The following is a 22,864-nucleotide window of genomic DNA, read 5'->3' on the forward strand; positions in this document are numbered from 1 at the left end:
CCTTTGCACCTCCGATTTCTGAATTCTCTCCCCATTTAGAAAATAGTTTACGCCTTTATTCCTACGACCAAAATGCATGTCTCCAAACTTTTCTACGCTGTATTCCATCTGCCATTTCACCTTTAGAAAGGACAACTGGAGACAGGAATTGCTCATTCAGCTGGCCACGTGGGACCTTTTTCGTGTTGATTCAATTTGCAATGAAAGTGCAGTTCAAATGAACCCCTTTAGGAGGGGGTCTCCAACATCTGTGGTTCCTCCCTCCACTGTGCACAACATCCCAACTCTTCATAGCTAGTCCTCCATTATCCCTGGGTCTAAATCTTCGAACTGTGCAAGGTCCTTCACCATGTCAAGGAAAACTCTCACCATGTTCCCCCAAGGTCAACAGAGATAAATCCCGACTTTGGCCGCATCCTGACTGTTTTTTATCCCGGGAGTGCGTCTCGAAGGCACTAATCCACAGCTGACAGCTGGCCACCATGGATGAACGAGCTCTATGGTATTGTACACCATACACATGGCTGTTAAAGAGGACAGGTGCCCGAGGTCTGCAACAAAACCTCACCTTACGCACACAGATCCAGTTCACCCCGACCTCTGACACACACACTTTTAACAAGACAAAGTTAAAATGTAACATGATCAGGCACTGTAACATCCAACCACACTACTGAGCCATCAGCCTGGCTTTCAGCTGAACTGTAAGAGACATCCACATTAATATGGTGGGCTGACATAGAGAGTAAGATCTGCAGCCATGCTGAGCCTCCCAGACCCACAAACTCCGATCTTGCTGCCTTACAGCGCTAACAGTGCCGGGTTCGATCCCAACTACGGGTGCTGTCTGTACGGAGTTCGCACGTTCTCCCCATAACCTGCGTGGGTTTTCACCGAGATCTTCCTCCCACAAACTCCAAAGACGTACAGGTTTATCGGTAAATTGGCTTGGTAAATGTAAAAATTGTCCCTCGTGTGTGGAGGACATTATTAGTATGCGGGGATCCACTGGTCGGCACGGACCCAATGGGCCGAAGGGCCTGTTTGTGCGCTGTATCTCTAAACTGAAAACTAAAACTATAGCCTGCCCATCATGTTGGAGCTGGTAAAAGTCAAAAGTTTTAGATCACTTCTATTTCGTTCTACGTCACCTAGTGGAGTTAGTTCTGTCCCACAAGGGTGCAGGAACTTGGCGCCAGGTTCACTTCTCTGATCTTCATTCATTTAGATTCAACTATTTTAACGCTCTCCAACTGACCCTCTCATTCAGAACCCGCCAAGCGGCAACTTGCCCCATACTTTATGTCACATTTTACGACTGGAACATTGGAAACAGGAGACTGCCGTTCAGAGCTGGCATGCTCTCAATTACGCCACAGCTGCTCTCAACCTAACCCCTGTTAGAAACACAGAAAATATGTGCAAGAGAAGGCCATTCAGTCCTTCGAGCCAGCACCATGGCTGATCATTCCATATCATCCAAAATCAGTACCCCTTTCCTGCTTACTCCCCATATCCCTTGATTCCGTTAACCCTAAGAGCTATATCTAACCCTCTCTTGAAAACATCCAGTGAATTGGCCTCCACTGCCTTCTGTGGCAGAGAATTCCACAGATTCACAACTCTCTGCGTGAAAAGGTTTTTCCTCATCTCAGTCCTAAGTGGCTTACCCCTTATTCTTAAACTGTGACCCCTGGTTCTGGACTCCCCCAACATTGGGAACATTTGTCCTGCATCTAGCCTGTCCAATCCCTGAAGAATGTTATATGTTTCTATAAGATCCCTCTCATCCTTCTGAATTCCAGTGAATATAAGCCCATTCTAAATTTGAGTGAATATAAACCTGCCTTTCACCCATACATTTACCAACAAGAATTAGTGCATCTCGCCACGTGGTTGTGACTGTCACTGCTGCCCTTGGCCTTGAGATGAGGATTTCAGATTTCCAGCCACACTCCGGTTTGAGAAGATGTTCCCCAACTTTCCTCTTGAAAAGCTTTGCCCTAATTCCAGGAGGATGATCCTGATCCTACCCACACCCTACCACAGAGCGATCCCAGTGCTCCACCTTTCAAAACCCGATTCTCCTCAACGAAGCAACTGGACTGACTCGGGGTTAAGTTATGTTTATATATTGCTGGAAAATTAAGAAGCACTGGCCTGCCTCCATCAAGCAGATCGATTCCCCGCTGCCTCAGAATTAGGGACGCACATTTATGGCAGGGATGAGGCAGGATTTTTCTCCCAAAGGCTGAATATCTTTGAAAGTCTTTTGTTTAAAAGCTGGTGGAGAAAGAGTTTGACTATTATCGACAGATATGGCCAGTTTTCCTGTCAAAGTAAGGGGGTTTAAGGTCACCATGAGTAGATGGAATCATGGAGATGAGGTTACAATCAAATCAGCCACAATCTTGTTGAATGGAGGGGAACAGGGCTCGAGGGGCCGAGTGACCTCCTCCTGCTCTTAATGCCACGAGCTTCCCGCTCACCTTCTCGGCCAGCAGCTCACGGATCTTGCACGCCTGCAGCCGGAACCTGTAGAGCTGGGACTCCAGCACCACACACCGCTTCTGCCAATCCGAGCCGCCATTGCCGTTCTCTGCCACCAGTGCCATGGTAAGCGTCCGTCACCGGCGTAAAAAAGGCCGAGTTGTCCTCCAAGCGGTCCTCCGAGTCTGCAAACACAGAAGCGTTACCAGATTAAGCAGGGAACAGCAGGGGAGAGGTCATTCAGATGTTCCCAATGTTGGGGGAGTCCAGAACCAGGGGTCACAGTGTAAGAATAAGGGGTAGGCCATTTAGGACTGAGATGAGGAGAAACTTTTTCATCCAGAGAGTTATGAATCTGTGGAATTCTCTGCCACAGAAGGCAGTGGAGGCCAATTCACTGGATGTTTTCAAGAGAGAGTTAGATATAGCTCTTAGGGCTAACGGAATCAAGGGATATGGGGAGAAAGCAGGAACGGGACACTGATTTTGGATGATCAGCCATGATCATATTGCTGGCTCGAAGGGCCGAATGGCCTACTCCTGCATCTATTTTCTATGTTTCTATGTTTCCAAGGGGCAGAGGCACAGGGAGAAGGCTCGATTATCTTAGCCAAAGTAAGGCCACACACAAAATAAAAACACAGTGGGAGTTTGCCTTTCCAGAACATAAAGACTTGCATTTCCCCATCAACGCCACCAGCACACAACACTGTCCCCAAACCATTTTGACAGCAATGAAAAGCATTGAACAGTGTTGCAAGACCAGAAGACACAGCAGGCAATTGGCACATAGCAAAGTCCCATACAAGAACAAGGTCACGTTTATTGATTAGTACAGGAATCAGGGATTATCGGGAGAAGGCAGGAGAATGGGGTTAGGAGGGAGAGGTAGATCAGCCATGTCAGAGTAGACTTGATGGGCCGAATGGCCTAGTTCTGCTATTCCTTATGACCTTACGTTCAGCAAGATGTGTTTCTGAAGACGTTGATTGAGGGCAAAACACAGGGCAGGGGCAAAAATCCTGGAGGAACACAGCTAACAGCATCTTGAGAGGGAGGGGAGAGAGAAAAAGAATTGTTGACATTTTGGATTGCGACCTTTAGGACTGAGGGTCCATTACAGGAAAGGCCTTAAAATCTAGGAGATAGTCCTGCGGTGGCTGATGGAGCTCAAGTGTCACATATTAATTGAAAATCTAAAAGCCCTGTCCCACGGTATGAGTTCATTCCAAGAGCTCTCCCGAGTTTAAAAAAAAATCAAACTCGTGGTAAGCACGGAGAATGAACGTAGCGGGTACGTCTCTTAGTGGCTCGTATCGCTAACGGCAGGTACTCGGGAATACTCGCTAATGGCAGGTAAGCATGGGACGACTCGTGAAGATTTTTCAACACGTTGAAAAATGTCCACGAGAGCCCCGATTACCGACGAGTGGTCATTACCGTAAATCTCCGAGTTCGAATCAGGGCAAACTCGGGAGAGCACTTGGAATGAACTCGTACCCTGGGACAGGGCTTTAAGGCAATGCAGAATTCTCTCACGTTTAGTCTGGAGAGTGAAGATGGTTCACATGCCAAAACTTCATTAGTAAACCCTCCCCACACACACACACACACACAACACCACCAACCTCCTTAGCTCATACACATTCTCAGCCAAAGTCAATATGGCGACAACTAGTAAATTGTCATGTCGTGGAGTAGAAACTGGAGGGAGAAGGTTGGGCGCATCTTTGGGATGCCACTGGAAACTGGAGCACCCGGGCTGAGAAGATGAGGGGGGAGCTCTTGCCATCAAAAGCGGGAGGAGGCAACTGCAAGGCAGTTCTATCTCTCGACACCACCGTCTCTATCTCTCGTTTCCCTTTAGTCTGGAGAGTGAAGCTGGTTCACAGGCCCAAAACTCCATAAGCTGGACAACCCTCCATCCCCTCCCCCCCCCTCCCCATCCCCCCCCCTCCCCCTCCCCCCCAAAAACCTCCTTCACTCCCACCCATTCCCAGCTTCAAAGTCAAAATGGCGACAACTAGCAAATGGTTGCCTCTTGCCCCTTCGCGGTACCGTGTGAACTGATCTCCGGGATGAAAGGGGCTCTTGGGGAAACTAAGAGTTTAGCCGCAAGACGTTCCACACACTGGCTGGGAACTCAAGGCCCAGACTTACCCAACCGTTTCCACCTATTGTCCCACCAATGCTCACAAACCATGTTAATTGGAATAATCAGCACACAAAGGGCCAAGTGTCTTTCTGCATGACCGGCACATTAAGACGAGGCTCATTGATCAAACGCCGGCCGCTGAACACAGGGGGAGAGTCAGGGGAGCCACTCGAAGGCCGAGAGGCTGCAGCAACTGACCCCTGGCCGGCTGAGGCAAACCGATCTCCAGGGACAACATGGCTGGTGTCTCCTGGATTAATTACCTATCCCCTGTTGTTTGACTGGCACAAGATTCCTGACTGAGAATTGTCCTCTTATCGATTCCAGTTGGAATCATCCCTCACTCGCGTCTGTCCAGTCACCTCCTCAAATTGTGCACCATTCTTTGTCCAGTAATGACCATTCCACTGGCTGGTCACCAAACCCAGGAATTTAATGTAATTCCAGCCTACGCCACACTCCGGGTCTCCCGGCATCCGCAGTCCCCGCGACCCCTTGCCCAAGAGCAACACGGAGGCACAGCGAGCAGAGCCGCTGCCCAAGGCGCCAGAGTCCCGGATTCAATTCCGACCTTGGGCACAGTCTGTGTGGAGTTTGCATGTTCATCCTGCGGCTGAATGGGTTTCCTGTGCTTGCTCCAGCATCCTCCCTCATCTCAAAGACATGTGGGTTGAGAGGTTAATTGGTTGCTGAAAATTGCTCTTGTTGTGTAGTGGAGGAGAATCAGGCAACTGAATCATCCCACCACAACCAGAGAACAGTGCTGAACTACTATCTACCTCTTTGGTGACCCTCGGACTATCCTTGATCGAACTTTACCGGCTTTACCTTGCACCAACCGTTATCCCCTTATCATGCAACTGTACACTGTAAATGGATCGATTGTAATCATGTATTGTCTTTCTGCTGACTGGTTAGCACGCAACAAAAGCTTTTCACTGTACCTCGGTTGATGGAAAACGCATGTGTAGAGACAGAAGAGGAGTTTGCCAGCTGCATGGAGGACAGAGATGTGTGGTGCATCCGACACCGTGCCCGTCGTAAACCGGCTCCACTGCGTCGCTAATGTTTTCAACGATGATGAATGAATCGGTACATGTGACAATAAACTAATCCGAACTGGAGGGAGAATGTGGGGAAGAGGGCACTTCCCAACGTTGGCGTCTTTGGGATGCCAGACAGGAGTCTGAAGAAGGGTTTTGGCCAAAAACGTTGCCTATTTCCTTCGCTCCATAGATGCTGCCGCTCCCGCTGAGTTTCTCCAGCATTTTTGTCTAAGTCCTTGATTAGAACGGGTGTCAAGGGTTATGGGGAGAAGGCAGGAAAATGGGATTAGGAGTCAGAGATCAGCCATGATTGAACGGTGGAGTGGACTCGACGGGCCGAATGGCCTAATTCTACTCCTGTAAACTTGTGAAACAAACTGGAAAAGGGGGAGTTAGAAAAGAGGGAAAAGTAAAGAAGACGAGAAGAAAGCACGATGAGACGCAGAGATACGAGTATCTCATGTGCAGACACAGACAGTAAAACAGTGCTAGAGCCACAGGTATAGAAAAAGAACAAAGACGTAAATATTGACAAAGATGGGAAACAACTGGGAAGTCAATGTGCTGTTTAGTTCCTATCCATTAATAACAGACAACATGTACAGTAACAGGAAGAAATCCGAGATTAAGCCGACATTGAATCTCTGCACACCTTGCACTCTTGCTAATCAGCGGTAGTCAAAGCAGTCCGACAAAATCTACATTCTGCATGCAAACTAGTCTTCACTGATTGTAGGGCCATGCTCCAAAGCCCAACTGGTGGGACCCACGTACTCACAGACGGTTGCCTTTGATGATGCGGCAGCGTTGTGACGACTTGTCAGCATGGATTATGTCCTCGGGCCTCCAGACTCAGAACTGAACCACCGACCCTTCCGGCTTGGAGGAGCCGTTGACCTCATTGTCACTGCAGGTTTGCTACCTCTCGAGCAGACAAGGTCCCGTGAGCTCAGATCAGCCATGCGTACATCAGACAAAACGTGTGGGAAGGAACTGCAGATGCTGGTTTATACCGAAGATGGTTCACAAGTTCTTGGAGTAGAATTAGGCCATTCGGCCCATCAAGTCTACTCCGCCATTCAATCATGTCTGATCTCTCCCTCCTAATCCCATTTTCCTGCCTTCTTCCCATAACCCTCGACACCCGTTCTGATCAAGAATTTGTCCACCTCTGCCATAAAAATTTCCACTGACTTGGTCTCCACAGCCCTCTGTGGCAATGAGTTCCACAGATTAAATACCCTCTGATTAAAGAAGTTCCTCCTCACCTCCTTTCTAAAAGAGCGACCTTTAATTCTGAGACTATGACCTCTGGTCCTAGACTCTCCCACCAGTGGAAACATCCTTTCATTATTCTGTAAGTTTCAATGAGGTCCCCCCTATAGTCACAAAACCTAGCAGGTCAGGTAGCATCTCTGAAGAAAAATAGGTGAAGCTTCGGGTCCGAACCCTACTTCAGACTGAAAATAGGGGTGGCGGGATAGGAATAAACCGGAGGCAGGATCAAGCCAGACCAACTCAGGGCCAGCACCAGATGACCTCGGGAAGGGTGGAGCTCATTATGGTCCATTGTTGGCTGGGGAAGGTGTGATAACAAGAGGATGCGAACAGTGGAACTGGTAGAATGATTAGAGTGGTGGAGAGGTGAGAGGGAATGCAGGAGTTACATGGAATTAGAGAAATCATCGTTCTGAAGAAAGGTCTCGACCAGAAACGTCACCCATTCCTTCTCTCCAGAGATGCTGCCTGTCCCGCTGAGTTACTCCAGTATTTTGTGTCTATCTTCGGTTGAAACCAGCATCTGCAGTTCCTTCCTACACAATCATTGCTCATGCCGCTGGGTTCTAAGCTGCCCAAGCGCAATAGCACATCAGAGCCTTCCTTGCACCACTGCGCATGGATAGAGGGGAGGGGGTGTCACACTTAACGGGGTCGCAAGCAGGGTCCCAGCGCTGCCCCAGGAAACCCAAGTCCTGCTACCAGACCACTGCAGGACAGTAAAACCACTGATAATCTGGAACACTCAAGACATCTGGTGGTACCAGATTATTGGATGTCAACACCAAAAAACACCTGCAAGTCACGTTTAAAAAAAAAATGTTGCGTAGAATGGAGAATAGAATGGAGACGAGGAGGAATTTTAGCCAGGGAGTGGTGAATCTGTGGAATCCATTGCCACAGACTGCAGTGGAGGCAAAGTCATTGGGTATTTTTAAAGCAGAGATTGATAATTTTGTGACCAGTAAGGGAGTCAGAGATTACAGTTAGAAGGCAGGGGAATTGAGTTTGATTAATGTCCCACCGACAATGAACACCAAGTCCGCGCCCTACCCGGCCCCACCGCGTCTCTCAGGCGGAGACAGACATTGCCACTACACCACTTTCTGGAACGAAGGGGAATTCTGCCGCTTCCAGACAAACAACTGATCCCCCAACAACGGGCAGTGGCTCGGGTTTGTGGCATTTCAGCAGCTTTCGGCCCTGGCCTTGGAGAGAGCTGCCCACGGAAAGATCCTGCTGCTTGTGTGGGTGCACACGGCCCCGGCATCGTTGCCAGCTGAAGGATTGTGAGCAACAGCAAAGCCACAGGGACCAAAGGCTGGCTTATAATTAACTCCGCAAATGTTGCGCGCAGGGCCGGCGTGGACACATGGGATCACATCAGCTTTGTATTTTTAGAAAGCACGGTATTTTGAGAGATAAACCACACTCAGGAAAGAAAAGTGTTTGTTGGGCCAGAGGGATGTCAGACAGACGTTATGACTTGGTGCATGACTCCGTTTGTGGCGTCATTGTTCCAGTCTAACTGTGGGAATACAGTCAAAACACCCAGGAGATGAAGGAGGGGATAACTGCTTCAGTCAACGTCCTCGTGTCTAGGTTTAATGGTGGAAACTTGCAGTCCAACTCCTCCAGTATAAGAGAAGGTGCCTTAAGGGCCTGTCCCACTTACGCAACTTTTTCGGAGACTTGCCGGCACCCGTCATAGTCGGTCTCTGAAAATGTTCAACATGTTGAAAATCCAGCGGCGACCAGAAAAAGGTACGACTTTGGGCAGCACTCACTCACACCATACAGGCGTCACCCCGCGACACAGTATGTGGGACAGGCCCTTTACACTCACTTTCATTCTCAGTTGCCTTCTTTTGGAATTCTTTGCCACAGAAGGCTGTGGAGGCAAAGCCAGTGGATATTTTTAAGGCAGAGATAGATAGATTCTTGATTAGTACGGGTGTCAGAGGTTAGGGGGAGAATGGGGTTGGGAGGGAGGGACGGATCAGTCATGATTGAATGGCGGAGTAGATGGGCCGAATGGCCTAATTCTACTCCTAACCCCTATTGTTCTCTGCGGGATCTTCCTATACATGGCAGCAGTGCGCATAAACGCACAAGTCAGGAGCAGCACTGGGCCACTCGGCCCATCAAGCCCGCCCTACTGTTCAGTAAGATCATGGTTGATCTGACTGTAACCTCAACTCAGCTTTTCTGTTCACCCCCACTAACCTCTCAACACCCCACACTCATCATGAACCTCTCTATTTCTGCCTTGAAAATATTGAAAGACACCACTTCCATGACCCTTTGGGGGATGGAAAGACATAGCCTTGAAAGAAAACGCCATCTTAAACAGACAAAAAACACAAAGTGCTGGACTGCCTCCGTGCATCAGGGAGCATCTCTGGAGAGAAGGAACGGGTGACATTTCATGTCTCGACCTGAAACGTTACCCATTCCTTCTATCCAGAGATGCTGCCTGTCCCACTGGGTTACTGCAGCCTTTTGTGCCTATCTCCCGTGGATATAAACTTGTCCTGACCAACTTTTCCCAAGTCGCCCAATCCCATACCCAAACTTCTGATGCACTTCACTGGCCTCGCAGAACCTAGCAATGACCTGTTCAAGGGGAGAGAGGGGGGGAGAGGGAGAGGGAGAGGGGGGAAGTGAGAGAGAGAGGGGGAGAGAGAGGGAGAGAGAGGGGGATAGGGGGGGAGAGAGGGAGATAGAGAGGGGGGAGAGAGAGGGAGAGGGGGGGAGAGGGAGAGAGAGAGGGGGGAGAGAGAGGGAGAGAGGGAGAGAGAGAGGGGGGAAGTGAGAGAGAGGGGGGGAGAGAGAGGGGAGAGAGGGGGGGAGAGAGGGAGAGAGGGAGAGAGGGAGAGAGGGAGCGCGCTGGGCAGTCCACCATCTTGATTCAATGGTATCACATGGAAGCCCATATGACGATGACTACTACCTGTGAAATGTCCAACTGCGGCATTTGCCCTCTCAGCTGCAGGGGACAGACCCCATGGCCTGTAGTGGGAAAAGGTAGGAAGGGACACCCTGGTCGAGATAGACCGAGGGTTGGATCTTAGACTATCCCACTCAAGCAGTAGACAGCAGGGCCCCTGTTAGCGGACACTAATCAAGCTAGGCACAAAAAGCTGCAGTAACTCAGCGGGTCAGGCAGCATCTTTTCTCCAGAGGTGCTGCCTGACCCACTGAGTTACTCCAGCTTTTTGTACCTCTCTTTGGTTTAAACCAGCATCTGCAGCTCCTTCCTGCGCTGAACTAATCAAGCGCTGCACTGGAAAATAAATAAATTACAATCCTGAAAATAATTTGCAGATTTGGCCGTGGCATTCACTTTGCGATACTTCTCTCCACCGCTGGTTCTTATAAGGACCAGATGGCGGGTAGCTCTCGATGGTATAATCCAACTCCGCAGCCTCTGAGCTGAGTAAGAGTAGAACACATTGCAGAGGGGTGTGGTGGTAAAGTGCAGCAATGGGGAGAGCAGGGTGACCATATCCAACAGGGGGGTAGGAGCAAGGCGATTTCACGGCCGACAAATCATTCCAGTGGCCATCTGAATATTCTGACAGCACAGGATCATCTCTGTGCCCCACAGCGAGGCCCTTAGTCTCACCACAGGGAGAGCACCAGGGCTCACCAACTGACCAAGGTGCTCAACTGTGACAAATACTATTCAGCCAAAGGGGCATCCCTGAAAATGAAAGAAATGAAAAGGTGCTAAATATCTGAAATGAAAGCAAAAAAAAATGTCGGAAACCACTGAGGCACGGCAGCATTTGTGGAGAGAGAAGCAGTCAACTTTAGAGGTCCATGACACTTTGGGATACCCAAAATAATATTGGCCACTTTTCTAGACGATGCCTGACCCTTTTGAGCGTTTCCAGAATTCTCTGGCTTTTGTTTCAAGGTTGTTCTTTCTTGCAAACCTGCTGGTGGAGGCTAGAGATAGTAGGTGGAAATCATTCACCGACCTGCTGCCTACCCTCTTCTCCCCCGTGCTACCTGTGGAGTTCCATCTCTCCCCTGTCCAGACGTTACTGAAGCTGGCCCCAGGATAATGGCCGAACCACCTCCTCACAGACTGGGAATCTCGCCGGCATTTAGTGCGGTGCTTAACACAACTTTTGTATAAAGATAAATTCTATTAAGGATAAATATTATTACACAGATGTCAGCAGTAACAGTCATCAGCTCAGATCGTTGCCGAATCAGTTTCCATTTCAGGGATACCTCTAAAGAATAAAGATGTCAGGAGAAACTCAGCGGGTGCGGCAGCATCTATGGAGCGAAGGAAATAGGCAACGTTTCGGGCCGAAACGTTGCCTATTTCCTTCGCTCCATAGATGCTGCCGCACCCGCTGAGTTTCTCCAGCACTTTTGTCTACCATCGATTTTCCAGCATCTGCAGTTCCTTCTTAAAAATAAAGATGCCAGATTGTGTTCTCGAGCCAATAATGTACTTGGTTATGATGTAGAAAAACGTTCTACATAGTGACATTCAGTTCAGTTTAGTTTAGAGATACAGTGCGGAAACAGGCCCAGTGGCCCACCGAGTCCGCAGCGACCAGCTATCCCCGCACATTAACATTATCCTACACAAACTAGGGACAATTTCACATTTACACATAGCCAATTAACCTACAAACCTGCATGTCTTTGGAGTGTGGGAGGAAACCGAAGATCTCGGAGAAAACCTACACAGTCACGAGGAGAACGTACAAACTCCGTACAGACAGCACCCGTAGTCGGGATCGAACCTGGGTCTCTGGCGCTGCAAGGCAGCAACTCTACCGCTGCGCCACTGTGCCGCCCGAGCCGCGACAAACGGGAGCGTGATAACAATGAGGTCATAAACCTTGGTGGTATTGATCAGAGGATAATAATAATAATGGATGGGATTTATATAGCGCCTTTCTAATACTCAAGGCGCTTTACATCGCATTATTCATTCACTCCTCAGTCACACTCGGTGGTGGTAAGCTACTTCTGTAGCCACAGCTGCCCTGGGGCAGACTGACGGAAGCGTGGCTGCCAATCTGCGCCTACGGCCCCTCCGACCACCACCAATCACTCACACACATTCACACACAGGCAAAGGTGGGTGAAGTGTCTTGCCCAAGGACACAACGACAGTATGCACTCCAAGCGGGATTCGAACCGGCTACCTTCCGGTTGCCAGCCGAACACTTAGCCCATTGTGCCATCTGCCGTCCCAAGGATACATATTAGCTGGTGCACCAGGACAGTCCTCCTGCTAAAAAAATGAAATAAAGACAACAAGTGACGTGGAGAGAGAAGTAATTAACATTGCAGGTCACAGACCATCTGTCAGCCTGAAATGGTAACTCACTTTCACTTCCCTCAGGTGGCACCCAACATTGATGAGCGTTTCCAACGCTTTCTGTTTTTTTGCTTCAAAGTTCCTTATTTCAAATCTTCATGTTATTGTCATGGGATCTTTAACTTCCACTCTGGAGAGCAGGCACTAACACACTTGGTTTAATGTCCCAGTAATCCTCCTGTTACCTTCACGGACCAAAGAGCCTGTGAAGCCCTTGGATTGCATTTGGCTGTGTTATTGTTAAAGGCACCTGCAACTAACCGATGACTGGCATCATAAGCTCATGAGGGATAGGAGTAGAATTAGGCCATTCGGCCCATCAAGTCTACTCCGCCGTTCAATCACGGCTGATCTATCTCTCCCTCCTGACTCCATTCTCCTGCCTTCTCCCCATAACCTCTGACACCCGAACTAATCAAAAGATGTATCTATCTCTGCCTTAAAAATGTCCACTGACTAATAATAATAATAATGGATGGGATTTATATAGCGCCTTTCTAATACTCAAGGCGCTTTACATCGCATTATTCATTCACTCCTCAGTCACACTCGGTGGTGGTAAGCTACTTCTGTAGCCACAGCTTCCCTGGGGCAGACTGACGGAAGCGTGGCTGCCAATCTGCACCTACGGCCCCTCCGACCACCACCAATCACTCACACACATTCACACACAGGCAAAGGTGGGTGAAGTGTCTTGCCCAAGGACACAACGACAGTATGCACTCCAAGCGGGATTCGAACCGGCTACCTTCCGGTTGCCAGCCGAACACTTAGCCCATTGTGCCATCTGTCTGTGTGCCATCTGACTAGACCTCTACAGCCTTCTGTGGCAAAGAATTCCACAGATTCACCACCCTCTGACTAAAGAAGGTTATCCACGAGGTGCGTTCGGTTTGGTCGGCAGTGAGCCGCAAGGCACCGCAACATGACAGGTACTAACAGAAGTATAATTCCCTGATTATGGGACAATGGGTTTTGCCAATGGCAACCATCCTCCATGTCGAGTTTAGTTTAGTTTAGAGATGCAGCGTGGAAACGGCCCATTGGCCCACCGGGTCCGTGCCAGCCAGCGATCCCCGCACATCAACACTACTCTACACACACTAGGGACAATTTACAATTGCCCTACAAACCTGTACGTTTTTTGAGTGTCGGAGGAAACCGGAGCACCCGGTGAAACCCCACACGGTCACACGGAGAGTGTACAAACCCCGTACGGTCAGCACCCGTAGTCAGGATCCAACCCGGGTCTCTGGCGCTGTAAGGCAGCAACTGTTTTGGCGTGCCCTAATCTTTCAGTGAAGTCACTGCTCCTCGTCTCAACACATCCATAAGGTTTTGAGTCACAAAGTTGTCTTTCAGCTGTGGTTGTTTTGGACTCTGTACTTTGGTTTGCCTGTACCGCAGCCTTGTTGCTTCCCACAAACCATAAGTAACATTGGCTCATCTGCCTTGTGACCACATTACAACACACCACATCATTGTCCTTGCTTCGCTGTACAGAGCTGCGCGTACAGCGACACGTGAGCTGGATGAACACAAGCTTTTCATGTCCGCTCAACTTATGGCGAGAGTCAATGCTGAACAAAAAAAAAAATCTGACTTGGAATTAACTGCAGAGCCCAGCACTTTACTGAAGGGATGAGTATCATTTGCGAAAAAATGCCAATTTTAGTCATGGTCGTTGAGTCATGGAGAGTTACAGCATGGAAGCAGGCCCTTTGGCCCAATTTGTCCACACCATCCTACATGTCCCAGCTACACTAGTCCCACCAGCCTGCATTTGGTCCATATCCCTCTAAACCTGTCCTATTCATGAACACATTACACCAATTCTTAAATCCTTACATTGGCTCCCTGTATGTCAGAGAATTGATTTTAAAATCCTGCTGCTCACCTATAAATCACTACATGGTTTAGGGCCAAAGTATATCACTGACATGCTTCCACTATATAAGCCTTCTAGACCGCTAAGATCTTCTGAAACCAATCTGCTAGTGATTCCCAGAGTAAATACAAAACATGGGAAAGCAGGATTTAGTTACTATGCATCAAATAGCTGGAATAAACTTCCTGAAGATTTAAGACTTGCCTCAACATTGACCACTTTTAAAACAAGACTGAAAACTTTTATGTTTACTTTAGCTTTCAGCTAAATCTTAACTACATTGCACTTTTAACTTTTGCACTTTTTATAATGCATTTTTAATTTTGCTTTTCTTTTCTTTTAGTTCTTCTATTTTATTTCATTTTATTATTTCATTTATTGTATGACATGTTTTTATGTGAAGCACTTTGAGTCTGCCTCGTGTATGAAATGTGCTATATAAATAAAGTTGCCTTGCCTTGCCTACCTGTCTAACTGTTTCTTAAACGTTGGGATAGTCCCAGCCTCAACTACCTCCTCTGGCAGCTTGTTCCATACACCCACCACCCTTACATCCAGCCCCTTTGTGGTCACCCTTCAGATTTCTATTAATTTTTTTGCTCTTCACCTTAAACCTTTGTCCTCGATTCACCTACTCTGGGCAAGAGACTCTGTGCATCTACAATTTTGAGCGAGTTCAGAGTCTATATTTATTTAAATACTTTCAAACAGTGCTGTGAAATTTACTGGGTAAACAAAAATCTCTTTGGCAAAAGTTCTGTAGCAAGCGGAGGTGGGAGAGGGAAGAGTTAACGGGCAGCAGTAGGGAGGGGGGGGGGGTGCAGACAGAGGGTGATGTGACACCAGGGTGTACCATACACAATGTTAAATAGCTTAGATAAGATAAACGTGCTGGAAAGAAAGGCAGGCCAGGGGTCAGAGGTAACAGTGGAAAGTAAATCTAAGTCAGTTATGTGTCAGGAAAAGACAGAGACACAGACGTGGAGGGGTCAGTGGGTGCAAAGTGGGGAGAGCCGTGCCTGGCAGGGATGCATGGATTGGGAGTTGTTGACAATCTGGGAGTGAGTGGAAGCTGGAGAGAGTTAGTGTATGGGCTGGGCTAGCTGGCAGTTCATATATAACACATAAACATATAAAAATAGGTGCAGGAGTAGGCCATTTGGCCCTTCGAACCAGCACCACCATTCAATCTAAAATCATCTAAGATCATCTAAAATCAGTACCCGTTCCTGCTTTGTCCCCCATATCCCTATCCATGTACCTGTCTAACTGTTTCTTAAATATTGGTGTAATCCCAGCCTATCATCTCTGGCAGCTTCCTTAACCCTCTAGCTGTCTCCTCCCACCCTCCCATCCGCCCGCCCTCGGGCTCCTCCTCCTCCTCCCCTTTTCCTTCTTTCTTTCCCCCCCCCCACCCCCCATCAGTCTGAAGAAGGGTTTTGGCCCGAAACGTCGCCTATTTCCTTCGCTCCATAGATGCTGCTGCACCCGCTGAGTTTCCCCAGCAATTTTGTGTACCTTCGATATTCCAGCATCTGCAGTTCCCTTTTGAACACATCTCTGGCAGCTTGTTCCATACACAAACCACTTGTGTGGAAAAGTTCAGGGGGGGGGGGGGGGGGGGGGAAGCCGAGCCTGGAGGTCAGGGCACAAGGAAGGGGCGTGGGGAGGTTTCAGATACCTTCTGACTTTTGTAGTTGGCAGGGCAGTACTCTGCTTATCACCAACTTGGACAATTTTACATTTATACCAAGCCAATTAACCTATAAACCTGTACGTCTTTGGAGTGTGGGAGGAAACCGAAGATCTCGGAGAAAACCCACACAGATCATGGGGAGATGAGGAGAACATACAAACTCCGTACAGACAGCACCCGTGTTCAGGATCGAACCCAGGTCTCCGGTGCTGCATTTTGCTGTAACTCTACCGCTGTGCCACCGTGACTGCCTGGAGGATTGACGAAAATCCAGAGACGGGGAAACTGGGCTGGGGAGCCGTGGGTCAGGATACTAAAATGGATGGGAAAGGAAGGCCTCAGTAGGGGGTTGGTGTTGGGAGAAGTCTGAGCACCAGAGGGGTAAGTGATGTGTGGGACGGAACTGCAGTTGCTGGTTTACACTGAAGATAGACACCAAATGCTGGAGTAACTCAGCGGGACAGGCAGCATCTCTGGAGAGAAGGGATGGGTGACGTTTCGGGTCGAGACCCTTCTTCAGGCGCTTACAGGGGTGGGTGGGTTTGGTGTAGGAGGCGCAGGGTGGAGGGAGGCTGAGAGGGGGCAGTGGGTCAGAGGGCAAGGTGCAGGGGAGAGAGCCCAGGGGGCTGAGAATCAGGTCTGGGGAAAGGGGCAGGAGCTGAATGGTTGGGATAGAAGGAAGATGGCAGGAGAGCTGGAGAATGGGGGGGGGGGGTTGAAGGAAAGAGTATGAGCGAGATGGAGAGGGGCAGGTGAGATTCCATGTCAGAGGGGGTGCTTTACCGGAGTGAGTGAGAAGGGGGGAAGGACTAGAGTGAGGGGGTTTACCGGCATGAGAGTGAGAGGGGGGTTTTACAGGGGTGAGAGCCAGGGGGGGTTCCTGAGCAGAGTTAGTTTGTGGGGCTCTGGGCTAGGAGAGAGCACGCTGTGCGCGGGCTGAATGGCATTTAGACCAAGTCAGTTAGTTGCGAACCGTGCAGAGGAAGAGACAAGACAGTCTTTCATCCGACCCCCTCATTCATCCCAGAACCTGTCCCACACAAACTCTGCTGAAGCTGCAAATGTTGAAGCAGCAGCTTATTTCTCTGCCCAGCCTTGCAGTTCACTGAGCCCCTCTACAGTATGAAGGCTGCTGGGGCAGAGATTAAAAGGCAGCTGCTTCCCCAACCAGAGAACCACCCTGTGTGTGTGTGTGTGTGTTGCTTTGAAAGACCCGCCGGTGGGGGGGAAGCAGGTAGCTGGAGGAAGGGGAGACAGAGAGGGGGAAGTAGCAGGGGGAAGGGGCAAGGAGCAGAGGGAGAGAGGTTGCTGGCCAGGAGAGGGGGCAACACTAAATGGGGATAGCGCAGGGTGGGAGGGGGAGGTAGGCGGGCGGCAGGTAGTCGGGAGACGGCGATCTCACCTGGTGCTCTCTGCTCCCCGGTTGTTCCCCAGCGCAGAGGGAGAGGGAGAGGGAGAGGGACGGTCAGCGGGATCCCGGCTCCATGGCGCTGCCGGAGCGGCTCCCGTGTCAATGCCGGGCAATGCCGGAGTCCGGAGCTGCCGGCCCGGCCCATGCACCTCCCCCTGTCCCACTCTCCTCCCCCTGTCCCACTCTCCTCCCCCTGTCCCACTCTCCTCCCCCTGTCTCCTCCCTCCTTCCCTCTCTCCGTCTCCCTCTCTCTCCTCCCCTCCCTCGCTCTTTCCTCTAATCTCCTCTCTCCCTCTCCCTCCCCCTCTCGTCTCTATCTCTCCCTCCCTCTATCTCTCCCTCCCCCCATCTCTTTTCTGCTCCCCGCGCCCTCTCTCTTCTCCCCTCCCCTCCCTCTCTATCTCCTCCCCTCCCTCTCTATCTCCTCCCCCTCTATCTCCTCCCCCTCTATCTCCTCCCCTCCTTCTCTCCTCCCCTCCTTCTCTCCTCCCCTCCCTCTTCCTCCATCAGCCCCATTGACCCGTCCACTTTACCTGCTGTCCCACCTCATCTTCACCTGCCGTCCATCCCAATGTCTACCTGCCCCCGATTCCAATCTCCGCCTGCCCTGACCCCAATCTTCATCACCTGCCCCACTACAATCTTTAGCTGCCCCCAACCCTTATCCCCGTGTCCTGACCCCAATCTCCACCTGTCTCCCCAGTCAAAGGGACCCCTGCCCCACCCCAATCTCCACCTGCCCCCAAATATCTACTGGCCCCCTTATAGAACCTCTACCTGCACCCCCAGCCCCAATCTCCAGCGGCTCCCATTTCCAATCACTAAGCTGCCCCTAACCCTTGTCCCCACATCCTGACCCAAATCTCCATCTGCTCTTCACCCTAATATCTACCAGCCCCCCAGTCAAATACCCACCTGCAGCCCCAGTCCCAGTCTCCACCGGTCCCCATTTCCAATCTGCAGCTGGCCCCAACCACAATCCCCATATCCACCTGCCCCTAACCCCACTATCCACCTCCCCCCCCCAACTCGATTGTCTACCTACCCCCCAATAGAATCTCCTCCTTCACCACCAGCCCCAAATCCCCACGTGTTTGCAGTCTTGCCCTCAACCCCAATACCCATTGTCCCAATCCAATCAACAATTCCCCTACTACATCCCCCCACCATGCCTCCCACTCAACCTGGTCAACCTATTTTTACCTGGTCAACCATTGCACCTCCCCCATCCCCACCTGTGACACAACCCTGCCCTCACCGGTCACCAACATGGGGCTCCACTCACCTGACCTTCACTCCTTATACCACAGAACCCTCTCTACCTTATCCCCACACCTGCAACAATCACCTGCCACCCAATTTGCCAGATGATCAGATGCTGCCTCCAGTCGCCAAGATGACTGCTCCTGTCGGCCACTCCAAATGACATCTACCCCAACCTTTCCTCTCCCTGTCGACCAGCAGAGTTGACCCCATACCTATCACTCAGTGAACAAATGTCTCAGGGTGCCTCCCAATGGCCTTCCACACAGCACCCAACCCAAACCCTCCACATTTCACCTAACTGACTGCTTCCATCATCTGGTAGCTGCCATCAGCCCCATGCCTAACCCAACCCTATTCTCCCAGCACTTGTCATCCAAGCTCACCCTCCCACCGCCTGTATGTTCACCAATCCGGGCCTGTACTCGCTGGAGTTTAGAAGAACGAGGGGGGGACCTCATTGAAATGTACAGAATAGTGAAAGGCTTGGATAGAGTGGACGTGGAGAGGATGTTTCCACCAGTGGGAGAGTCTAGGGCTAGAGGCCCGTAGCCTCAGAATTAAATGACGTTCTTTTAGGAAGGAGATGAGGGGGAAATTATTTAGTCAGAGGATGGTGAATCTGGAATTCTTTGCCACAGAAGGCTCTGGAGGCCAAGTCAGTGGATATTTTTAAGGCAGAGATAGATAGATTCTTGTTTAGTACGGGTGTCAAGGGTTATGGGGCGAAGGCAGGAGAATGGGGTTAGGAGGGAGAGATACTGTAGATCAGCCATGATTGAATGGCAGAGCAGGCTTGATGGGCCAAATGGCCTAATTCTACTATAACCTTAATCCAATTACACCCATCATGTGACCCACCTGACCTAACCCCTCCCCCTTCTCCACCTCTAACCTGACCCCCACCTCCCGCCTGACCTTCCTTGGTTTATCTACCTCTCACCTGAACATTCAAGCCAGCCTTCCATCATCCCACCATCTGGCTCTACACCCCCATCAGACTTCCCATCTCGCAGCCCAAACCTCCACACAGCCAGGTCCCTCCCTACTCCAGTTGACACGCCAGCCCCACAGATGCCCCCGCAGCACCAGCCCACCTCCCCGTCAGGCTGCTCCTTGAGTCTGCAGAAGGGTCTCGACTCGAAACGTCACCCATTCCTTCTCTCCAGAGATGATGCCTGTCCCGCTGAGTTACTCCAGCATTTTGTGTCTGATCCTTGACTCCCGGAGAATCAAGGATGTGGGGATGTGGCAGGGAAACAGCACTGGTCCTTCAGTCCTATCCCTTGCCGCCTCCTCCCCTCCCCATGTGTTCCTCTGCCTTTATTCTGCAAGCTGCTGCAGGAGATGGCATAGAGTCATAGAGTGATACAGTGTGGAAACAGGCCCTTCGGCCCAACTTGCCCACACCGACCAACAATGTCCCAGCTACACTAATCCCACCTGCCTGTGTTTGGTCTATATCCCTCCAAACCTGTCCTATCCATCTACCTGTCTAAATGTTTCTTAAACGTTGGGATAGTCCCAGCCGCAGCCACCTCCTCTGGCAGCTAGTTCCATACCCCCATCACCCTATGTGTGAAAAAGCTACCCCTCAGATTGCTATTGAATCTTTTCCTCTTCACCATAACCTATGTCCTTTGGCCCTCGATTCCCCTACTCTGGGCAAGAGACTCTGTGCATCTACCCGATCTATTCCTCTCATGATTTTATAGACATGTTCAGTCACTGTCACTACCTGATGAAAGCCTGGCGATATGGCAGCCCAGCACACTGAAACCAGGAGCGGTCAGGCATAGGGTTCAACAGGCTTCATTGGCAGTAAACCCCAATGCTGCCTGTGCCATACCAGCACCGAGCGTCTCAATCTAGCACCAACTCTAAGTTGCTGAGAACAGCTGGGGTAAGCAAGAATGAGGCAGCTCAGGCTGTAGCTGAGTGTGTTCCCACGTTGCAGTCCCTGCCTTGCTGCAGAGTGGCATTAAAACTGATTATCTCCATGTGCCGCTCCTTCCCCGGAGCTGCGATCTGAAGTTGAATGGCATTTTTCTGCTCCTTGGGAATGTGTGTTCTGTCATTAAAAGCAGGTTATTGGGAGAGCAATTTCCTTGCGATTGCTACAGGGCCCAATTACGGGATCAAAGTGTCGCGAAGCTCTCAGGCTCCCCACAGTGAACCTGAAAGAGAGCTGGGATGTGCCGGGCGCTTTTCATCCCACTTCTTAAAGAGAGCTCACGTGTGTCGGTCTCTTTCTTGAAGGACGCAAAATGGAGGAAGCGTTGGATGAGGGATGCTGGCAAGAGGTGGCTTGGGTCAGGTTTATTATTGAAGCATGTACTGAGGTAAAGTGAAAAGCTTTGGTTAGCCGCTGATTCATAAATAATGAGCAGGAGGAGGCCATTCACCCCCTTTGATCTGATCCACATTCAATACGATGAAGTTATTGAAGGAAACAGGCCCAACTCTTCCATGTGTCGGAGGGAACTGCAGATGCCGGTTTACGCCGGTGATAGACACAAAATGCTGGAGTAACTTAGCGTGACAGGCAGCATCTCTGGAGAGAAGGAATGGGTGATGTTTTGGACGAGACCAACTCTTCCATGCTGACCAAGTGCCTCCCTGAGCTAAAGTCATGCCTATTGCCCATATTCTTCCAAGCCTTTCCTATCCATGTACCTGTACAAATGCCTTTTAAAAGTTGTTAGTGTACCTGCTTTTTACCTGCCTCTACCATCTCCCCTGCACCAAGTTCTCTATATCCACCATTCTCTATGTGATAAACCAGTCCCTTGGGTCCCCATCGAACCTTTCTCCTCTCACCTTACATCTATGCCCTCTCGCTCTACACTACTCTACTCTGGGAAAAGGATGGTGGCAATCCACCTTATATTCCCCCCTCATGATTTTATAAATCCCTATAAGGTCACACCATCTCTCCAGGGAATACAGTCCGAGCCTCTCCTAATAAATCAAGCCCACCACTCCTGGTAGCATCCTTCATGAATCTTGTCTACATCTTCTTTACCTTGATCATGACATAATGACACAAAGGGAGGCCACTCAGCCTATGTCCACAGCCTGTCCCATTATCTCCCTGTACAGAGTCTCATGTCTTTTAGCCACTGTTTTTGGTAGATTGTCCTACCATAAGACCAGTGCCATGTGTGCCAGAGGGATTTGGGCTGAACATTGGTAAATCCATGGTAGGGTGACCCTCAGTTTCCTACCGAAGAAAGACCCAGGAGTAATGCCCCTGTCCCACTTAGGAAACCTCTGGAGACTTTGCGCCCCACCCAAGGTTTCCGTGCGGTTCCCGGAGGTTTTTGTCAGTCTCCCTACCTGCTTCCACTACCTGCAACCTCCGGCAACCACCTACAACCTCCAGGGAACCGCACGGAATCCTTGGGTGGGGCGCAAAGTCTCCAGAGGTTTCCGTTCAGGTTTCCTAAGTGGGACAGGGGCATAACTTGGCGGGACAGGCAGCATCTCCAGATAGAAGGAATAGGTGACGTTCCAGGTGGAGACCCTCTAGCTTCGGTTTACACCAGCATCTGCAGTTCCTGCCGACTCGGTTTCCTACCAATGGCTTTTGGCAATCCTGCGGGCAATCAGGTTTAGGAAACACCACCCTCATTCTACTCAATCCCTGAGGGTGTGGGAGATGGTTGATTATTGATGGTGGCTTCCTATTGTTAACCACGGAATTTCAATGGAGGATGTCAAGTGAACTTTAGGTTCAGGTGGGATCAGCTTTGGTTTGATGAGCCCAGTGTTTCATTTATTTAATTTCTACCGGCCCTCTGTCACTCTTTCCTTTGTAAAGCTGAGTGTTCATTGTTCTGCTGCTCCTGCCCTGACTCACTCCTGTGCTTTTGCAATCGTTCCCAATTACGATACGATAGAACTTTATTTATCCCAGGAGGGAAATTGATCTGCCAACAGTCATAAAACACAACAAGATATATGAAACATGAAATTAAAGGACGAGCGGAAAGGATTGGGGATGTGCAAAGATTGGGGAGGGGGGTAGGGGAGAGGGGAGAGGGGAGTCAGTCTCACTCTATCCCACGACAGAAGGGGGGAGGGGGGGGAGTTGTACAGTTTGAGAGCCACAGGCTATAAGGATCTCCTGTATCGCAACTTGGTGGAACTAGTCTTGCTGAAGGTACTCCTCAGGTTGACCAGTGTATCATGGAGGGGGTGAGCTGTATTGTCCAAGATACTCCGCAGTTTCCCCTCCAAGAACCACCTCCTATATATCCAACTCTGCCCCCAGGACAG

The 22,864-nt window shown here is 50.1% G+C and overlaps 1 protein-coding gene across 1 annotated transcript in view; it reads right to left on the reverse strand.

The window, feature by feature from the left end:
* The window catches only part of plekhh1 (pleckstrin homology, MyTH4 and FERM domain containing H1), a 132,507-nt gene extending 115,037 nt beyond the window's left edge, over positions 1 to 17,470 (reverse strand). Inside the window, exons 1-2 of the mRNA XM_033026652.1 lie at positions 17,312 to 17,470; positions 2,490 to 2,675 (exon numbers count right to left, since the gene is read on the reverse strand). Of these exons, the coding sequence (XP_032882543.1) occupies positions 2,490 to 2,615 (126 nt within the window). The 5' untranslated portion in view covers positions 2,616 to 2,675; positions 17,312 to 17,470. The remainder of the gene's footprint in view (positions 1 to 2,489; positions 2,676 to 17,311) is intronic.
* Between the last annotated feature and the right edge of the window lie 5,394 nt (positions 17,471 to 22,864).

Source organism: Amblyraja radiata, chromosome 9 (assembly GCF_010909765.2).
Source record: "Amblyraja radiata isolate CabotCenter1 chromosome 9, sAmbRad1.1.pri, whole genome shotgun sequence".
Taxonomy (NCBI): Eukaryota; Metazoa; Chordata; class Chondrichthyes; order Rajiformes; family Rajidae; genus Amblyraja; species Amblyraja radiata.